Source organism: Hyla sarda, chromosome 5 (genome assembly GCF_029499605.1).
Source record: "Hyla sarda isolate aHylSar1 chromosome 5, aHylSar1.hap1, whole genome shotgun sequence".
NCBI lineage: Eukaryota > Metazoa > Chordata > Amphibia > Anura > Hylidae > Hyla > Hyla sarda.
This window is the reverse complement of record NC_079193.1, coordinates 74,100,555-74,119,249: the sequence shown is the minus strand read 5'-3', so window position 1 is coordinate 74,119,249 and position 18,695 is coordinate 74,100,555. Positions and strand designations below refer to the sequence as shown.

The 18,695-nt window shown below is 39.3% G+C and overlaps 1 protein-coding gene across 3 annotated transcripts in view; it reads right to left on the bottom strand.

Annotated features, from left to right (window-relative positions):
- RAPGEF5 (Rap guanine nucleotide exchange factor 5) overlaps nucleotides 1-18,695 on the bottom strand; it is a 331,057-nt gene that overhangs the window by 2,515 nt on the left and 309,847 nt on the right. For all 3 annotated transcript variants that reach the window (XM_056519694.1, XM_056519693.1, XM_056519696.1), the window contains 5 exons: nucleotides 18,180-18,270; nucleotides 16,037-16,087; nucleotides 14,756-14,843; nucleotides 13,935-13,999; nucleotides 2,271-2,325 (listed from right to left, as the gene is read on the bottom strand). In XM_056519694.1, coding sequence (XP_056375669.1) covers nucleotides 2,271-2,325; nucleotides 13,935-13,999; nucleotides 14,756-14,843; nucleotides 16,037-16,087; nucleotides 18,180-18,270 — 350 coding nt within the window. The remainder of the gene's footprint in view (nucleotides 1-2,270; nucleotides 2,326-13,934; nucleotides 14,000-14,755; nucleotides 14,844-16,036; nucleotides 16,088-18,179; nucleotides 18,271-18,695) is intronic.

Below are 18,695 nucleotides of genomic sequence, written 5' to 3'. Positions count from 1 at the left end.
ATGAGCTCGGCACGTTCAGCCCACACTGTTCCACCTCACTGATTTCTGTGTAGTCTTCTGTAAAGACATAATATGTATCAGGCCTGGAGGTCATTTGCTTTCTTTGTCTATCTGAATGAGTGTTTTTAGCACCTTTTCTCAGTTACCCATAGTGGTTGAAGATAGTTAGAATCCCTCCGGAACTGCAATAGTCAACAAGGTATTAGGAATAGTTGGCAAATTAGCCTAATGTCTTCATAAAATTGACATTGGTGATATTCTGCCTTCAGGACTGCTATTTGCACTCGTTGGCCTTTACCATGCATCTCTCGTACAATGTTTCTGAAGCCACAGACGTGTAATGTCTTATTTCAGAGGATAGCAAGTGGATTAAGTATAATTTTATGCTGTTTTATGAACTTTGTAAAACGGAAATAAGCCCTAATAATAAAAATACTAATCACCAAGATTATTTTAGCAATCGGGGCAGATAAAGAGGTCAGCTTAGCACTTTAGACCGCCACATTAGTATTCATATGGTTTAAAGGCTATGAACTCTGTTAAGTGCATTTTTTTTTATTCTTGCTTAGTATTTATTACAGTGCAAAATCATTTTATCTATAGGTTCCTATCACAAATTTTTCTTATTTTCTCCTCTGCTGCAGCCTTTCTTTTTACATACATTTTTGCCGTTTACAATATAATCCATCAAAAAAGCAGCATGACAGCTCAGTTTCCAGCACTTATTTCTCCTCTTCTTAACACACTTCTAAATGTAATTATAATAACATTAAAGTTCATCTTTCATCTGGTCATAAGTCAGTTTAGAAGAGGAGGGATAATGGTTGAGACTGACCCAGTCAGATTGCTTATCTGATGGATTCCACTGTAAACAGGACAAAGCAGCTTACAATGTATGTGAAAACAAGGCATCTGCAGGAAACTGAGCAAAACTTGTAACATACCTAAAGAGAAAATGTTTCCGTACCATATTGCATATAAGAAACTTCTCATAGGTTCAAACTGAATATCTCCAGTAGTGAAGAACCTAAGGTATTACATGGGTTGACTGCTTTCTGATGCAAATACCGATCATGTAGATTGGTGCTTGGTTAGAAAGCCCATTAAACAACCACACTTTTTGTGCAGGAAGGGCCACATGAACGATTGCTGGATTGTTATATCCATATTTCATTGGCCGCACATCCTATATTACATGGTGAGATGTGTGTCTCATGAACAACCCCATGTAATAGGGCCCCAAGCAATAATATAGATTTAAAAAGTACCTGTCACCAAATAAACTTTTCTAAACTAACTCAGGCTATGTTCCCTAACTACTCCTAACACTCCTCACACCCTTTCTTATTGCTCACATAGTGCAATCTCCCAGCTGGAGAAAGTGGGTGTTTCCCAGCAGACATGACATCACTGAAGCCTGCTGGGGAACCACTTCCACCCTCACATGGTTGCAGTGCTGTGATGAATAGAAGACTTTTCAGTGAAGCTTTCAGTGAGGCTCTATGCAGCTTTCAGTGAGGCTCTATGCAGCTTTCAGTGAGGCTCTATACAGCTTTCAATGAGGCTCTGTGCAGCTTTCAATCAAGCTCGGTGCAAAGAGAAGCACTTCCTGAGTTTGGCCTCGTTCCAAGCCGCGAGGAGACCAAACTTATTGAATTAATTGTGGCAGGGAACAGAACAGAGCCACCTAGTGGACGTTTTTTCTATTATATTTTAAACATATTTATGTTGATAATTTTAAAAGCAAGTAAATGGGTAAGTGTCTGCTATTTACACAAGGAACACTATATTAAAAGTTTTATTTGGTTACAGGTTCTCTTTAAGTTCGGGCTTAAGGCTAGGTTCACATGTGTGTCAGAGGCTCTGTTTGAGAATACTTCCTAAAATCCAGAGAAATGAACAGACACCATGATGGAAGCCCAACTGACCCTATTAAAGTGAATGGGTTGTATGGTGTGCAGTACACTGGTGGGCTCTGTTTTCCACTTTTTATACAGAGTCTGTGACAGAGACCCTGAATGAATCCTCTGATGCAGATGTAAACCTAGCCTTAAAGTGTTGGTTTACAAACAAAACTTCACTTTTATGTTTAATGGTTTCTTTTAATGGACTATCCTGTTGCTTGAGCACAAAAACCAAACATGCACAGCCAGAAAGGAAGTTCTATATTGTACTGCTGTTTTATATAACACAGGTCATCAAATAATTTCTGCCATAATGTTTCTACTATTTCATGCAGCTTGTTAATTATTATATCAGCCTTTACTTACCAAACTGGTTATTCCGACAATATCTCAGTGATCTCACTGTGTCGGCTATCATGTGCTGAAAAAAAGAAAGAATGAAAGAGCTGTCAGTACAATATAGCAAAATCTGTCAGGCCATTAATATGCAGATATAAATCCCCAGCCTTCAGTCTCTTCCAAAGTTCTTCAAGTAAATGTGATTTTCTGTTTTTGAGAGATTAGCACAGCACTGTCACTTAAGACTTGGCTTAGAAATTACCATAATTATTACAATCTTACTACAAGTTCAGTTTCTTTTGTAGAACCCAGAAGTAAAGCATGATTTATTTTTTGGATTAGATGATACTTCCATCCATCCCCTATGTGGCAGCTCTGCTCTATACTGTAGTTTATCAATCTAACTAGTCAATGATCAGGTAAAGAATAGCGCACTAGCAGCAGAATGGCTTGTTAGTACACAGCAGTTCTCCTTTAATAAGGAATTTACTTGTTCCCTCTCTTGCACAGCCTGGTGGCTCTTTATCTGGGCCACACAGCTGTAGACGTGGCACAATACTTGGAGTAACACGCGCTGTGCTGTATATGATTTATACAAACATAATGCTCAGTAATGGGTGTTATTTGGAAAACTATAGGGATTACACCGGGTAAGTCGCCATGTGCTGGAAATAGATAAATTGCTGCCAACATACAGCAATGTCTGATGCTCCAATTGCCATCTCTTGTGCACATTCATTGCCATTATCCTCATGCAGTCCTATCATGATGGACAGGCAACACATTTGTGCCCTTCATCAGTTATTATGAATGACCTTCATCTAGTGGCCATTCAACATTTCTTCCTATTTGGTGAGTAGAAAGATGTTATGTTAAATGCTGAAAGTGTATGCCTATACAGATGCTTATAGCAGCTATTGGCTCCTATAGTAAAAAAAAAAAGTTCTGCTATACATACATTTCTACAGAAAGGGTAGTCAATTGTACTTTCAATACAGTTTAGGCACACCTTTGACAAAAACAGGCAAAACAAAATATACACTATATGGACATAAGTATTGGGATGCACCTCTTAAAGGGGTACTCTGGCCCTAAGACATCTTATCCCCTATCCAAAGGATAGGGGATAAGATGTCTGATCGCAGGGGTCCCGCCACTGGGGACCCCCGCAATCTCGCATGCAGCACCCACCCCGTAGTCGTGACCCGGCAGACTCTGAGGCTGTGAGGTTCTGAGGATGCGAGATTGCGGAGGTCCCCAGTGGCAGGACCCCTGCGATCAGACATCTTATCCCCTATCCTTTGAATAGGGGATAAGATGTCTTAGGGCCGGAGTACCTCTATAATGATTGAATGTTTCTTCAGTCCAATTGCCATAGGTTTATCAAATCCAGCCCCTACTAATGCAGTCGCCTTTACAAACATTTGTAAAAGGGTTGTTCTAAAGCTCACCGATAACAGTGTGGTACTGAAATATACCACTGCTGGGGCCCCAGCGGTCGGATCCCCCAAAAAACTTCTCTCCTATCCTGTGGATGGGGGATTCATTTTTCACCACGAGACTTACCCTTTAATGACTATGGATTTAGAATAGGGTGTCCTTAGGCTCCTCTTTGTGACATGTCTGGCTAAACTTTAGTCCATATTGCGTTTGTCTGATGTACATGTCTATTGTGCCTACAGATTTCAATACCCAGTCACCCTAGCACTTCAAGGCTCAAGCTCAAATCTGTACTGCCATATACATGTATAAAATATAACCGTATGGCTGACTTAAACCAGACTCATTTTACCACAATACAGAGCTTCAGATTTGGGGGACTTTAAAGGGAAATTGACAGCAGCATCCCCCGCACTTACCTAGATATAAAGGTTGAAATCTGTTCAGCTATTCCTGAGCAATCTTTGTTTTATTTCCTCTATGCAAATTTTATTTTCTGTGCCTTTAGTGCTCAGAAAATGAAGTTTGCATATGGAGAAAAGTAGGATTGGCTAAACAGATTTTTCTTTTTCCAGGTTAAGTGCATTTTAATCTGCTTCGCCTGGACTATAAACCTGTATATTAAGCTTGCTGCAGGTGATACTGCTGTTTTCCTTTAAATAATATATCTGCTGAAGTAACTTTTTCCACTGTAAGAGGTAACAATTCATATAACCATAGCGTAAGGAAGTGTTTTCCATACAGTGTGTCTCTAGCTGTTGCACCCAGCCATTGGCAGTTCTGACATGCTGGAAGTTGTAGTTTTGCAACAGCTGGAGAGATACTGTTTGGAAAACACTGGCGTAAAGTTTTGGATGCATTCACACCATGTTTTGAGTGCCGTATCCACACCAGACCCCATTCATTTTAATAAGCCGGACAGAGACAGATTGTGACTCCGGTCGACTAATTTTTGGGCTGTATCGGATTTTGTTGCCGGACTGAAAACCGTGGTCTGCCACGGTTTTTAGTCAGGCAACAAAGCGGGTACGGTTCAAATATGAGATGACCTTATACTCACAGTGTGGTGTAAATGCACCCTTACTGGGCTGGTATGAAGGGCTTGTTTTGAGTTTAGACTCTGCTGCCATGCTTGGTGAGTAAATCTTTTTGAACTTTTTGCTGCAGAAATTTTTTTTTTTTTCTGCTTAAACCAAAAACGATGTACCATGTGATTTTTCTCACCTGATATCCCTACTACATCTGAGAACTGGGGGTACTGAACCGCATTACAGGTATCCACTATGTCATATAGATATGCAGGAATAAGGACTTACATGAAAGCCACTACACCAATGTTTTAAACCAGAGTGCCTCCAGCTGTTACAAAACTACAACTACAAGCATGCCCGGACAGCCAACGGCTGTCCGGGCATGCTGGGAGTTGTAGTTTTGCAACTTCTGGAGACACTCTGGTTGGAAAATGCTGCTCTTCACAGAGCTATACTTTCATATTGTCTCTCCTACTATGCATAAAAAACGCTTTCGCTTATTTTTTTTTTTTTTTTGAGAGATGAAGGAGCAGAAGTGAATCATAATTTTTTAGACACAATACGGCACAGCTGATGCCAAGAAACATTTCTCAACGAGTCAACGTGAGGCTGAGATTCTTTGTTTTGCCCGCATCTGGACTTGAGGTCATCTGTATACACCACTCAAATGTCAATTTTCTTCCTGCTTTGGAACAAAGCTGCTACTACAGTGGAATCAAAACAATGGACACAATGCATAAAAACAGAAGACAATGAAAGCTGCAGGGTTGATACTGTTCCTAACATGTTGACAACCCTATTTCCATCCCCTCGGATGAGAGCTGGAGATACGACTTGCACATGGTGTGTTTACTGCTTCTGAAAAATCAAAACAATAGAAAGCGCCACAAGCAGGAAATGATTTCCCGATTATCAATCTTCCAGCTGCTTCGATTTTAGCCCAGGAGGAGAACAACACAAGGTGGATTTTTTGCATGGAAAACACAGGGGGGGGGGGGGGGGGGGGGTTAGACAAAGTAATGAGCCATATCACAGCAACGTGCCACACAGACAACGCAGAGACATCTCAACAAATGGATCTACAATCACCTAAAAATACTCAAATGTGCTCTGCTGTAAATACCAAAATAAAAGAAAAGCTTTCTATTTCTAAATTTTAACTTGTACCAGGGGCTGGGAGATTACAGAGGAGATGAAAGACACAGGCTTATATTCGAACTCCATTCACTGCTGTGACGGAGCCTTCAGAATGGCCAACACCACTCGCAGGAGCTAAATCTATAAATGTGTAAAATCTTCAATGACAGATCGCTTAGTCTGCAGATACTTAATAAGGATAATAAAACAATACATGTATTTGAATGGAGGCTATCTTCAATCTCCCAGAAAATGCATCTAACTATAGATTTACAATGATGCAAGAACATTTCTAAGACGGAGACCAAAGAACATGGAAAGAGGCCGCACTCACCAATCAGGTCTTTATTCAAGTCTTGACGACATGTCTGCAAGACTTGAATAAAGACCTGATTGGTGAGTGCGGCCTCTTTCCATGTTCTTTGGTCTCCGTGCTACATGCTGCTTGTCTGGCTTTCTGTGAATCATGTCCCGTGTGCCATCCTGCGGCCCACCCCAAGCTTAGTCTCGTATGTGCCGGCTTTCTTCTCTTCTCTGCTGATTGCCTATACATTTCTAAGACTAATAGCAAGCTTTAGTTTATCATTTAAAGTGGTTGCATGAGATAAGAAAAACACGGGTTTCTTCCAGAATAAGCTCCGCATACGGTTGTTTCTCAACCCCAATAACAGGTTAACCCTATGAAAAGAACCCCTGCCCATATGCCATACTGTTCATATAGACTAGACAGGGTGGATGGGTGGAGGTCCTTCACTTGGAAACCCTCTATATACTATACTGTGGAGCTGCTTTGTGAATGTAGATCCACCGTGTCCATGCATTACATGGATGACCATTTATTTCAATGGTAGACGTAGAATGCTCACTTTTCACAGGGGTTGCTGCAGAGAATATGTATGCCTAAACATAACTTCCTTCAGCGATAATAGTAGTGTGACAATCTTTACACTGGTTTCTTTACAAAAAAGTGTTATCAACACATTTATGTTAAAACAACAGCTGTATTTCCAGACAGAGCCCGTGGGCAGCTGTGCCACTGTTCCTGGAAGAAAGCAGCCATGATTTTCTAGTCTCATACACATTGGCCCTCATTTACTAAAGTCCAACCGACTCTTTTTCTCGGTTATTGCGCCAAAATGTTTGTCGCAACGTCTGTGCAACTATTTATGAGACCAAATTTGAGACGCACAACCGACACTTTAGAAACCACTCGGAGTGTTTTTTTTTCACTCTGAAATGGGCGTGTTTTATGCAAAAATGGGCGTTTTACCGACAAAAACAAAGAAAATACTCGGAGTACTTCCAAAATCACTCCAGAAAAAGTGTGGGTTTGCCTCACACAATAACCGAAAGCCAAGAGGCCGAGTGAAATTCCAAAAATGGAGTGATTTCTAACAAGGGACTGTTTACCATTGTGTTTTGTGTGAAAGTAACTTGTTTTATAACCTGAAAGCATTTTGTACAGTTCAACACTTTTATGAATAAAATATTGAATGCTTTTGTGATAGTTAAAGGGGTATTCCAAGCAAAAACTTTTTTTTATATATATCAACTGGCTCCGGAAAGTTAAACAGATTTGTAAATTACTTCTATTAAAAAATCTGAATCCTTCCAATAGTTATTAGCTTCTGAAGTTGAGTTGCTGTTTTCTGTCTAACTGCTTTCTGATGACTCACGTCCCAGGAGCTGTCCAGCTCCTATGGGGATATTCTCCCATCATGCACAGCTCCTGGGATGTGACATCATCATTGAGCAGTTAGACAGAAAACTTCAGAAGCTTATAACTATTGGAAGGATTAAGATTTTTTAATAGAAGTAATTTACAAATCTGTTTACCTTTCCGGAGCCAGTTGATATATATAAAAAAAAGTTTTTGCCTGGAATACCCCTTTAATGTTTATATATTTTTTTTCTTTTTAAAACATTTGCAATATTGGGTTTAAATTAATTTAACACCCAAGCTGATAAACAAGGAGAATTGTTGTAATGTTCGAAAAATTATATAACATGAATACTTTTGATTCATGGAAAAAATTTTAAACAAACAAGTCTAAATCATTTTGACACACAACTAATTTCTTTAGCTTGGAGTTTGTGCGACACAAAAAAAGGGTGACAGAAAAATAACCGACATGTGCGACAGAATAGTAAATAAGCCTGAAAAAAAAAAAAGACGAGTGATATTGAAATCACTGCAGAATAAACACTCCACTCTAAGTAAATCAGGGCCATTGTCTATATATTGTGATCAAGCCATCAGGACAGTATTCTATTGTTTATTTTTGCAGCACCCCGGTTGCTTCACAAAGTAATACTCACCTGCTCCAATCCTCCACCCCTGCTGCTGCCAACAGCTCCCTGTCCCTGATGCTCTCTCCAATACTCTTTGCTTCAGCTGACCCTGCAGGAAATGCCCATTCAGTCGATGACTGGCCACAGCGATTCCTGCAGGGTTGGCACATAATCAGAAGCAGGAAGAAGTGGAGAGCATCAGGATCTGCGGGGCAGCGGCAGCAGGGGATTGGAGAAGGTAAGTTTACGTTAATTTAATTTTGCAGCAAAAATAAAAAATATGTCCCAGGCAACACCTTTAATCCAATGTGTTAAAAAAGTTAGCTAAATAGGAAAACTTTAGAAAGAAATGGTTCAGAGAAAGTCTGCTAACATTAAAGGGGTACAGTTTTTTTCATATCAACTGGTTCCAGAAAGTTAAACAGATTGTAAATTACTTCTATTAAAAAATCTTAATCTTTCCAGTACTTATCGGCTGCTGTATGTTCCAGAGGAAGTTGAGTTCTTTGTTGTTGTTTTTTTTAGTCTGACCACAGTGCTCTCTGCTGACAAATCGGTCCATGTCAGGAACTGTCCAGAGCAGGAGATGTTTGCTATGGGGAATTTGCTCCTACTCTGGACAGTTCCGGACATGGACAGAGGTGTCAGCAGAGAGCACTGAGGACAGACTGAAAAGAACAACTCAACTTCCTCTGTACTATACAGCAGCTAATAAGTACTGAAAGGATTACGACTTTTAATAGTAGTACAACTTTCTGGCACCGGTTGAATTAAACAAAATTATAATAATAATGTTTTCCACCAGAGTACTGCTTTAATAGAGAGGTGGTTGTACAAATGTATAATTTCAACTAACTTCAATGATGTACAGTACATACATAGCTATTGTTGTACTATTATGTACAAATATAGAGGATATTTATATAGCATAAGCACTGAGTACATTCTTCACATATGGTATTTATTGTGCTTATAAGGAAACACAATACAAACATCTGACACATTGAATAGCGTGACAGCTTAAAGTAAAGCTGTCTCCTAGATTATTTTGTTCTACTGATTAACACCAGACACTAAAAATGTTCTTTGTTTCTAATTTGTTTCTATTTTCTGATTGTTATTTTTCTCTATTTTAGTACATTATTATGGGGGCAACATCTTGCCCCAGCTGCTTTTTAAAATGTGCACTCTCATTAAAACAAATTTTTGCTATTGCACTCCTTATGGTAAATAAAAACTATTTCTAATATACTTTGGTTAAAAAAAAAGAAGTTTTCTATGTTTTATTTGGGCTTAAAAAAGCTCAAGAGCACATTTTCCCCCATCTTATACACAGACTTAGGACCGAAGCCCAAACACAGGAAGTGCAGCCTGGAGTGCTGCGGGGGTGTGTCCAACCAACAGCATTTGGCAGTTAAGTGTGAGAGGAGCTATGATTGGATGAGGCTGGACACACCCCCCTCAGCACCCCAGACAGCACTTCCTGTGTTTGGACCTCGATCCTAAGTCTGTGTATAAGATGGGGGAAAATGTGCTCTTGAGCTTTTTTAAGCACAAATATAACATAGAAAACTTCATTTTTTTTAAAACAAAGTATATTAGAAATATTTTTTATTTACCATAAGGAGAGCAATAGCAGAGTTACCCTTTAAGTATTTAGATATACGCTTTACAGCAAGCCCCATAGACATCGCCACAATGAACATCCCCAGACCCTATATTTTGTATGGAGCAGACTTGTAAGCACGCTCTATGACCTCTTACCTGTGCAAAGGTCTACAGGGGAGAGGAGGCTGAGCAGCTATTGTCTCATCTACTGGTGTCACTTTAAACTGTGATGCTGTACAGATCACTTTCCAGCATCCTCTTTATCATCACAGACAGAACAGGGAGACTCAGCTTAAAGGGGTTATCTATTTGCTGCAGTGTGACTTATTGAGCCTAGGCACTAGTAAGAAGACCCTGTCCAGGGCTCAATACTAGGGATTCACCAAAATTTCAGCCGCCGAAAACTATCAGCCGAAAATACTCATTTCGGCATTTTCGGCTAATGGAATTTCAGGCCGTATATTTCGGGGAGTGTGGCCTAACCCCTAAATGACACAGGGCGTACAGGTATAAAAGTGTAACAAAAAAAAAATGTAAAAAAAAGTTTTAATAAAAGTGAATAAGTCCCTCCCCCAATAAAAAAAATGAAATTCCCCTCTTCCTATTAAAGTGTAAAAAATTTAAACAAATCATATTTGGTATCACCGGGTGCATAAATGTCTGGTTCATAAAAACATTATGTTAATGATCCCGTACGGTGAATGGCGTAAATATAAAAAAACACCAAAGTCCAAAAATATAGATTTTCATTAGAAAAAATTTATTAAAAGTGATAAAAAAACTAATTTATCAGAACAAGAAGGGTACCAATAAAAGCGACAGATCACGGCACAAAAAATAAGCCCTCAAACATCCCCGTATACAGAAAAATATAAAAATTAATGAGGTCAGAAGTTCTGCAAAAAAAGTAGGCGGGGCAATGGATTTTCGGTTTCGGCCCCAAATTTCCCTTTCGGTGCTTCCCTACTCAATACATCATATTGCTGTTCAGCCAATCACCAGTCGAGGCAGGACATCACTGGCTGGCGATTATCTGATCTGCACTGTGATGTGTCGACCACAAGAAGCAAGAAGAGGATCGCAGCAGAGGACAGGAATGGAATACCAGAGGCATGGAGGGAGTGGCGGGAGGTAAGTCCAGTTTGTTTTTTTAATGGCGGTATTTAGGGCATGTTTGAAAAAAATATTGTAATGCTGGACTACCCCTTTAATATTAAAGGGGTATTCCAGGAAAAAACTTTTTTTTATATATATCAACTGGCTCCAGAAAGTTAAACAGATTTGTAAATTACTTCTATTAAAAAATCTTAATCCTTTCAGTACTTCTGAAGTTAAAGTTGTTCTTTTCTGTCTAAGTGCTCTCTGATGACACCTGTCTCGGGAAACGCCCAGTTTAGAAGAGGTTTGCTATGGGGAATTGCTTCTAAACTGGGCAGTTCCCGAGACACGTGTCATCAGAGAGCACTTAGACAGAAAAGAACAATATTAACTTCAGAAGCTCATAAGTACTGAAAGGAATAAGATTTTTTAATAGAAGTAATTTACAAATCTCAGTCTATTAGAGATTACTCGGCACCACTTGGAATAACGGGTTGGTATCAGGATAGTAATAGTGTATGCCCCCTTTAACTGCTGTGTGAGCTCTGTATGCGGTGCTAACTCGCTGAAGATAAGGCAAATCACAATTCAACACTGAAGATGCAGAAAATGCGGAGCACTCACCCAAGCTTCTACTGCAGTGGTAGTTTATTGCAAACTTACAAACATGAGGGTACACGGATCAGGGAGCTGTGCTGGAGGACGCGGGGGTATGGTCTCGGTGATGGACCGTTGCGCGCTTCTGCGCTTCGTCAGACCGGGACTCCCGGTCTGACGAAGTGCAGAAGCGCGCAACGGTTCCGTGATCCGTGTACTCTGATCCGTGTACCCTCATGTTTGTAAGTTTGCAATAAACTACCACTGCAGTAGAAGCTTGGGTGAGTGCTCCGCATTTTCTGCATCTTCAGTGTTGAATTGTAATTTACAAATCTGTTTAACTTTCTGGAGCCAGTTGATATATAAAAAAAAGTTTTTTCCTGGATAACCCCTTTAATCCTAGTGGCCAGAATGAAAACTGCAAGATTTCAGAATAATTTTTATAATATAGACAATAAAATGGAAAAATAGAGAAAACTTTAAAGGAGTACTCCGGTGCACACTTTTTTCATTTTATCCCGTCCGGGCTGCAAAATAAAAGAAAACACACTTTATCTTACCTGCCAACGAGCCCCCGGAGCTCCGGTACAGGTGTTCGGTCCCCGGGCTGTATTCTTCTTACTTCCTGTTAGCCCGGCACGTCACACGGAGCTTCAGCCTATCACTGGCCGAGGTGGGACATCGCTGCGCCCGGTGATAGGCTGAAGCTCCGTGTGACGTGCCGGGCTAACAGGAAGCAAGAAGAATACAGCCCGGGGACCAAACACCTGTACCGGAGCTCCGGGGGCTCGTTGGCAGATAAGATAAAGTGTGTTTTCTTTTATTTTGCAGCCCGGACGGGATAAAATGAAAAAAGTGTGCACCGGAGTACTCCTTTAACATTTTTTTAAATAAAAAAATGTTTAACATTAAAAACTTAAAACAAAAGGTCATTTTTTGATGACACATTCCCTTTAACTATCAAAATGATGTTAAGACATTAACACGTTTTTAGGTCACTTCTTTACGAGTAAAAGCATAAAACTCAGATGCTATGGGCCAAGGATCTATATCTGCAGTAACAGCATAAAGACATCCTGCCCTTCAGGCGTGCAGGAAAGATATTTCATGTGAGTCTGCTATTAAATGGATGACTTGGCAATCCAACCAACCAACCACACAAGAATCCAATCGCCGACTAATTCACCTTCAGAAATGTCCATTCGATTACATTTAAATAAAACAGCTTTAGTTTTCCTTGTCCAGACTATTGCCGGGTCTCAAAAATAAGGTATAAATTTGGTGCATATACCTTAGTAAGTTAAGAGGTATAGGCCATATAAAATTGAATAGGGTGAAATGGCATTAAAGGCTACGTCTGCATTTGCAGCCATATTTTTACTTGCTTCAGTGCATCTAAAATAAAAATGAAGCAACATTGCACATCATTTTAGCTAAAAAATGTCCTACCGTTTTGTGTCTATAATTCCTATACAGACCTATACCTCTCCATGGCAACAGACAACTAACAAGCTATGTGTAGTCTGATCTCTAATGCCAAATATTGGAGGTAGCATCCCTGCTAGTAAATACTAGACCCTGTCAACCAAGCCAGTCTTCATCAAATGGAAGAGTTACTGATCTGCAGACAGCTGTTTTGGGATGTTTGATGCTTGTTGGTACAGCCTTTCTCTGTATTGATGAAAGGCAAGAAGCCCAAACCAGCTGTCAACAGATCAGTAACTTTATTTATTTTATTTTTTTAGAGGATATTCTTTCCTAACTAATAATTGCTTGTTCTAAAACTCTTAAATTCCCCAATAAAGCATTGCATGACTTATAAAACTTCTCTCCTTAAAGTGGTTCTCCACAGTTCAGCGTTTGGAATACACTGTTCTGAACGCTGTAGCCGGCGCCGGCAGCTTGTGACATCCTAGCCCCGCCCCATCATGACATCCCGCCCCACCCCCTAGACGTGGCGGCTCCCATAGACTTGCATTGAGGGGGTGGGGCGTGATGTCATGAGGGGGCGGGGCTATGACATCACAAGCTCCCGACGCCGGCTCCAGCGTTCTGAACAGTTTGTTCCAAATGCTGAGCAATGGAGTACCCCTTTACGGAGTAGCATTAACCAATTAGTCCAGCAAAAAGGCATAAACATATGTAAGGGAATATGATGGCAGGATCAGACTAAATTTTGTAGTCTGTTACCGTCAGACACTGTAGTCACCACACAAGCTGTATACATAAAATAGCAGGATCTTAATGACTATTTTAGTGTTGTTTGCTCTTTTTACATACATTGCTGCAATACAATAAATTGTTGCTAAGGCGTACATACCGGAAAAGGCTTATTTGAAAAGGTATGTTATGATACCTTGCTAGCATTATCATCTATTCTATACATTGCTTTATAGATAACCATTCATCTCTCTATATATATATATGACCCTATATTAATATTATAAGTCATTCATAAATAGGCACAAGCATACAGTAGGTAACTTACCAGCTTTTCAAAGTTGACAAGGTTGTCCAAGAAGGTTTTGTTTCCTTCGTGAATGAATGTAACATCTGAAATAATTAAGAGATATCAATATTTGTATGTGACTGGTATATTCCAGTGAGAATATATGGATGTTCATTAGCAGGGAAATGCTTACTATGTGGATCCCCTAGGTATTTTTATGGCATTTATATTCAGTAGCATAGATCCAGTAGAAAATCTAGGAAGACAAGTATTGTATGCAGCCAATGCAGTGACATAGAAAAGCTTTCTGCTTGGTGTATATAAACTGCATATGAATATTAAACACACTTACGATATATATTAATAACTACTAAACTATTTAGCATCCTTCAGTGCAGACAGACAGATGAGTCAGTGGGAAATAAGGCATTTAACATTCATAAATAGCGGAACATTCAGAGGAGCTAAATTTTCCTTTAAATTTTAATTACAAGGAATCCTTATGAGCTCCAGTAAAGCTTCAAAGCCTCTGAAGCCAGAATGTAATTTGCATTTAAACCAACACGGGTACAGCTGTCTTTGGAGCGACAGAGATGGTAAAATAATTGAACCACAAATAAAATACAGGGCTGCCACAGTTGTACACATTTTTGTAAAATATCGGGCATGAATTTAAACTATGAGTGAGAACAATGCTATGTCATTGAAAAAGTCACAGCATTTATTGATCATCGGATGATGTTTGATTTAATATTGTGCTTGTATTCTTATGGGTGTGCAGTCACATAACATGGCTGAATCCGCTCAGATGAACTATGATGCTTGAATGTTTCCACAATGTAGTGAATCAATTTACTTACCTTTTAAAAGTAACGGCATGAATGGAATTTTGGGTGGCTTCATTTTCTTGAAAGCATCTCTGTAAGCTTTGTGGTTTAGAGATGGATCCTGTAAAATTGCAATTAATTGAGTATGTTTCCATTTTACAAATGGTGTAACCCACGCATATATATATATATATATATATATACACACACACACATATATATATATATATATATATATATATATATATATATAGATAGATAGATATTGTACTGAATTTCCACATTTCATATGATTCTGTGACTATAAATGTTTCATACAGGTAATATGTAATAATGGGAAGGCTTACTGTTACTGCCTGTTGAGAAAGGAGGGTAATGTGATAACTAATCCTGCTGTGATGACTGGGAAATGGGAAGGGGAGCTTCTGTGACTACTGGGAAAGTGTTAAGAGCAGCTTCTGTGACTACTGGGGAAGTGGTAAGGGGAACTGCTTTGACTGTTGGGAAAGTAGTGAGGGGAGCTGCTGTGCCTACTTAGGAAGTGGTGAGGGGAGTTGCTACTTACTACTGTAATGAGGGGAAGCTGCTGTGACCACTAGGGAACTGGTAAGGTGGGGGTGCTGTGACTACTGGGGAAGAAGTGAGGGTAGCTTCTGTGGCTAATTGGGAAGTAGTAAAGGGGGCTGCTTTGACTGCTGGGAAAGTAGTGAGTGGGAGCTGCTGTGCCTACTGCACTGGGGAAATAGTAAGGGCAGCTTCTGGGAAAGTAGGGAGGGAAGCTGTTGTTAACAACCAGAGATGTAGGTAGGAACTGCTGTGAGTGCTAGGGGATGTAGTGAAGGGAAACTGCTGTTACTGCTGGGGAAGTGTTGAGGGGAGCTGCTGTGACTACTGTGTGCCAGTGGGGGAACTGCTGTACACCACTGGTTATGCCAAGGTGCAGTTCTCTTCTGCACCATTACCACCCTGTTTAAATGGGCCCTTACTATTAGGGGTGAGGGGGACATTTTTAGTATAAGTATAAAAGGTGCTGGTTCCTAAATATAAAGGTCAATAGTAAACAAAAGCTAAAGAGAGATACTCAATTATCATTGGTATTTAAATCACTGTTTTCTTAGTCCTTCACAGCAGCAATGTGCTCCAACAACACATAATGACAATAACTTCTCTCAGATCCATACATTAATTATGTTTTCAGTGGTAATGTGAATAGCATAACATTTCTGCTTCTACTTCCTTTAAACTAGTATTAGATATCAACCCTGTTATAAGAATGGCATATAAATGGTAAAAAAAAATGCAAAAAAAACTCACCGTCAGGCTTTCAAGTTCAGAGAAGAGTTTTTTGAACTTTCCTGGGATTTTCTTGGAATGAAAAGAAAGAGAATACATAATATTACCCCAAAGCACAGGAACACAAAAAGTTAGCCTTTGAACATTCTGAATAGATTTTGTGCTATGAATGTCAAGTATCTCCTCTTCCAGCTTATAACAGCTAGCTTAGAAGTCAATTTTGAAGGCTTGAAAATACAAAAGCATTTATACTCTACAGATAGCTAAAAAGTGTAGGCTGTCTTCTACATAATGGCCCTCATTTACTATTGCAAACCCAACATGTCTTGTCGGGCTGTGCACCAGGCATTGCTCCAGAAATTGTCTGCGCCTGAATTGAAGAAAACCTAACTAACTCTCCATTTTATTAAGAAAACCTGAAAAAGGGGCGTGGCAGTCAGGAAAAGAGGTGTGGTCACAAAAAGGGGCATGTTCCCAATATTTCTACACAAAAAACTACATATTTACTAAGGTTTCCACAGAAAATGTGGTGGATATGAGCCGAGGAAAAGCCTACAGATCAGAGCAGGTGTAAAAAAAAAGCAAAATGTAGGGAAACCCAAAAAGAGACCTACACTCCACTCTTAGTAAATCAGGGCCAATGTACGAATCGGGGGTAAAACTTGGTTGAAGCAAGTGCCAAGGATGTTAAAACATCCTTTGTTTGCTTTATGTATTTTATTACAGCATTCCTGTCAGCTTCTGTGCTCACTTCTCGTATCTGTACTAAAGTTACCATAAATGTAGAATCGGTTGGCTAATTTCCAAGTGGTTGGAAAGAAAAATCTGGTTGTCTGTAGGAAAAAAAAGTTTACCAATTGTTTGATATTCAGTAAAACTATTCCAAAAGATGACCTCAACTATCTAGACAGATTTTGTGTTCCTTCATAGATTATGCATACTCCTCATGTTCTTTAAGGAAGTGGTATTCCAGGAAAATACTATTTTTTTTTTTTGATCAACTGGCTCCGGAAAGTTAAACAGATTTGTAAATCACTTATATTAAAAAAAATCTTAATCCTTCCAATAGTTATCAGCTGCTGAATTTGAGTTGTGCTTTTCTGTCTGACAACAGTGCTCTCTGCTGACACATCAGTCTGTCTCAGGAAGTTTTCGGAGCATAAGAGACAGTTCCTGAGAGACAGTTTCTGAGACAGGTGTAATCAGAGAGCATTTAGACAGAAAAGAACAACTCAACTTCAGCAGCTGATAAGTACTGAAAGGATTAAGATTTCTTAATAGAAGTGATTTACAAATCTGTTTAACTGTTTAACTTTCTGATTTACAAAAAAAATTTTTTTTTCCCTGGAATACCCCTTTAAGGCCACCACTATAGAAAACACTAACTTAGACCTCCACACATTAGGCTGGTCACCTTGCCCCTCCTGGGAGCTTGATCTTACCTATCTCTTAAGGCCCCTTTAAAGGTTCTGTAAACGAGCGTCAATCGTCAAGATTAGTGCTTGTTCACTGATGCTAAAAGAGATTAGCCGCACAAATGATGCCATCAGCAAAAGAACATGCTTGTTCGATGGCTGATCACTGGGCCTTTTATATGACATTTTCTGTTTTAGTAGAAAAAGCTGATCCTATAGACTTCGAAGGAAGCGACAGCCCAAATGTTTGACAATCTCTCCATTTAACTAAAACCATTTTCTTAAAATTTCTTCATAAAAATTGTAGCCGGAGAAAAAGACGTGAAAGATCCAACTGATTGTGAATCTTTTTTCTTTAGCTCCACAGCAAGCTTACGGCACACTGTATACTGCTATGTCTGTAAGGATGGGGAGTTGACATGAGACCTGAAATTAGGTCCAATAACCCATCCATCAACAAATAAAGTACACTAATATATGACTGGCAGAGCCGCATTGAAAGTAGGATCAATGACAAGATTCCATTCTGTCTAAAGCCAGTCATGAAAATGTGCTTATCTGCAAATATTGATCACTAGAATACTCTACCTAATTATTAGAAACCCATTTATATCTATAAGTATGTTCATAATGTTCTAGAGTACAATTCCAAAGCACAAATTACCTATGTTGGATCATTTGAAAAAAAAATAAAAAAGTTAATTTTCAGAAACTCAGGGTCTAATATAGAAATATATGATGGAATTTACCTCCCAGGTCTGTGAGAGTCGACAGACTGATGCAGTATTAAGCCCCATTATAATGGCAAAGAAAGAATTCAGATTCCTCTGAGCTTTGCAACTAGGAGACAAAATAAATATAATAGATTTTACCTTTACAATTCACACTGACTGCATAGATGGCACATTTTTACTATATAAGGATATTTTCATAGTTTTTACTTCTTAAACCATCATTAACTCTGCAGGAGAGGAAGGAACAATACTACCAGAACAATGGGCAATGTCTTTGTTTTGCCTGTGATTGTCTAGTCGTATATAGAAGATATTGCTTGATTTACAGTTCCTCTAATGCAATCTTCTGTTAGATTACGTGACAGACTGAAACCCTTAACCAGAGTAATGCATTGCTTTTCTGGGCCGACTGTAATGGGAAAGATGATAAATTATTACTGACGGATGGAACTGGATGGAGCCTTGGAACAGTAAATCATCAGGGAGTCCAGTTAAACCTGGTTAAATCTAAGAAATATAAATAGACAGAGG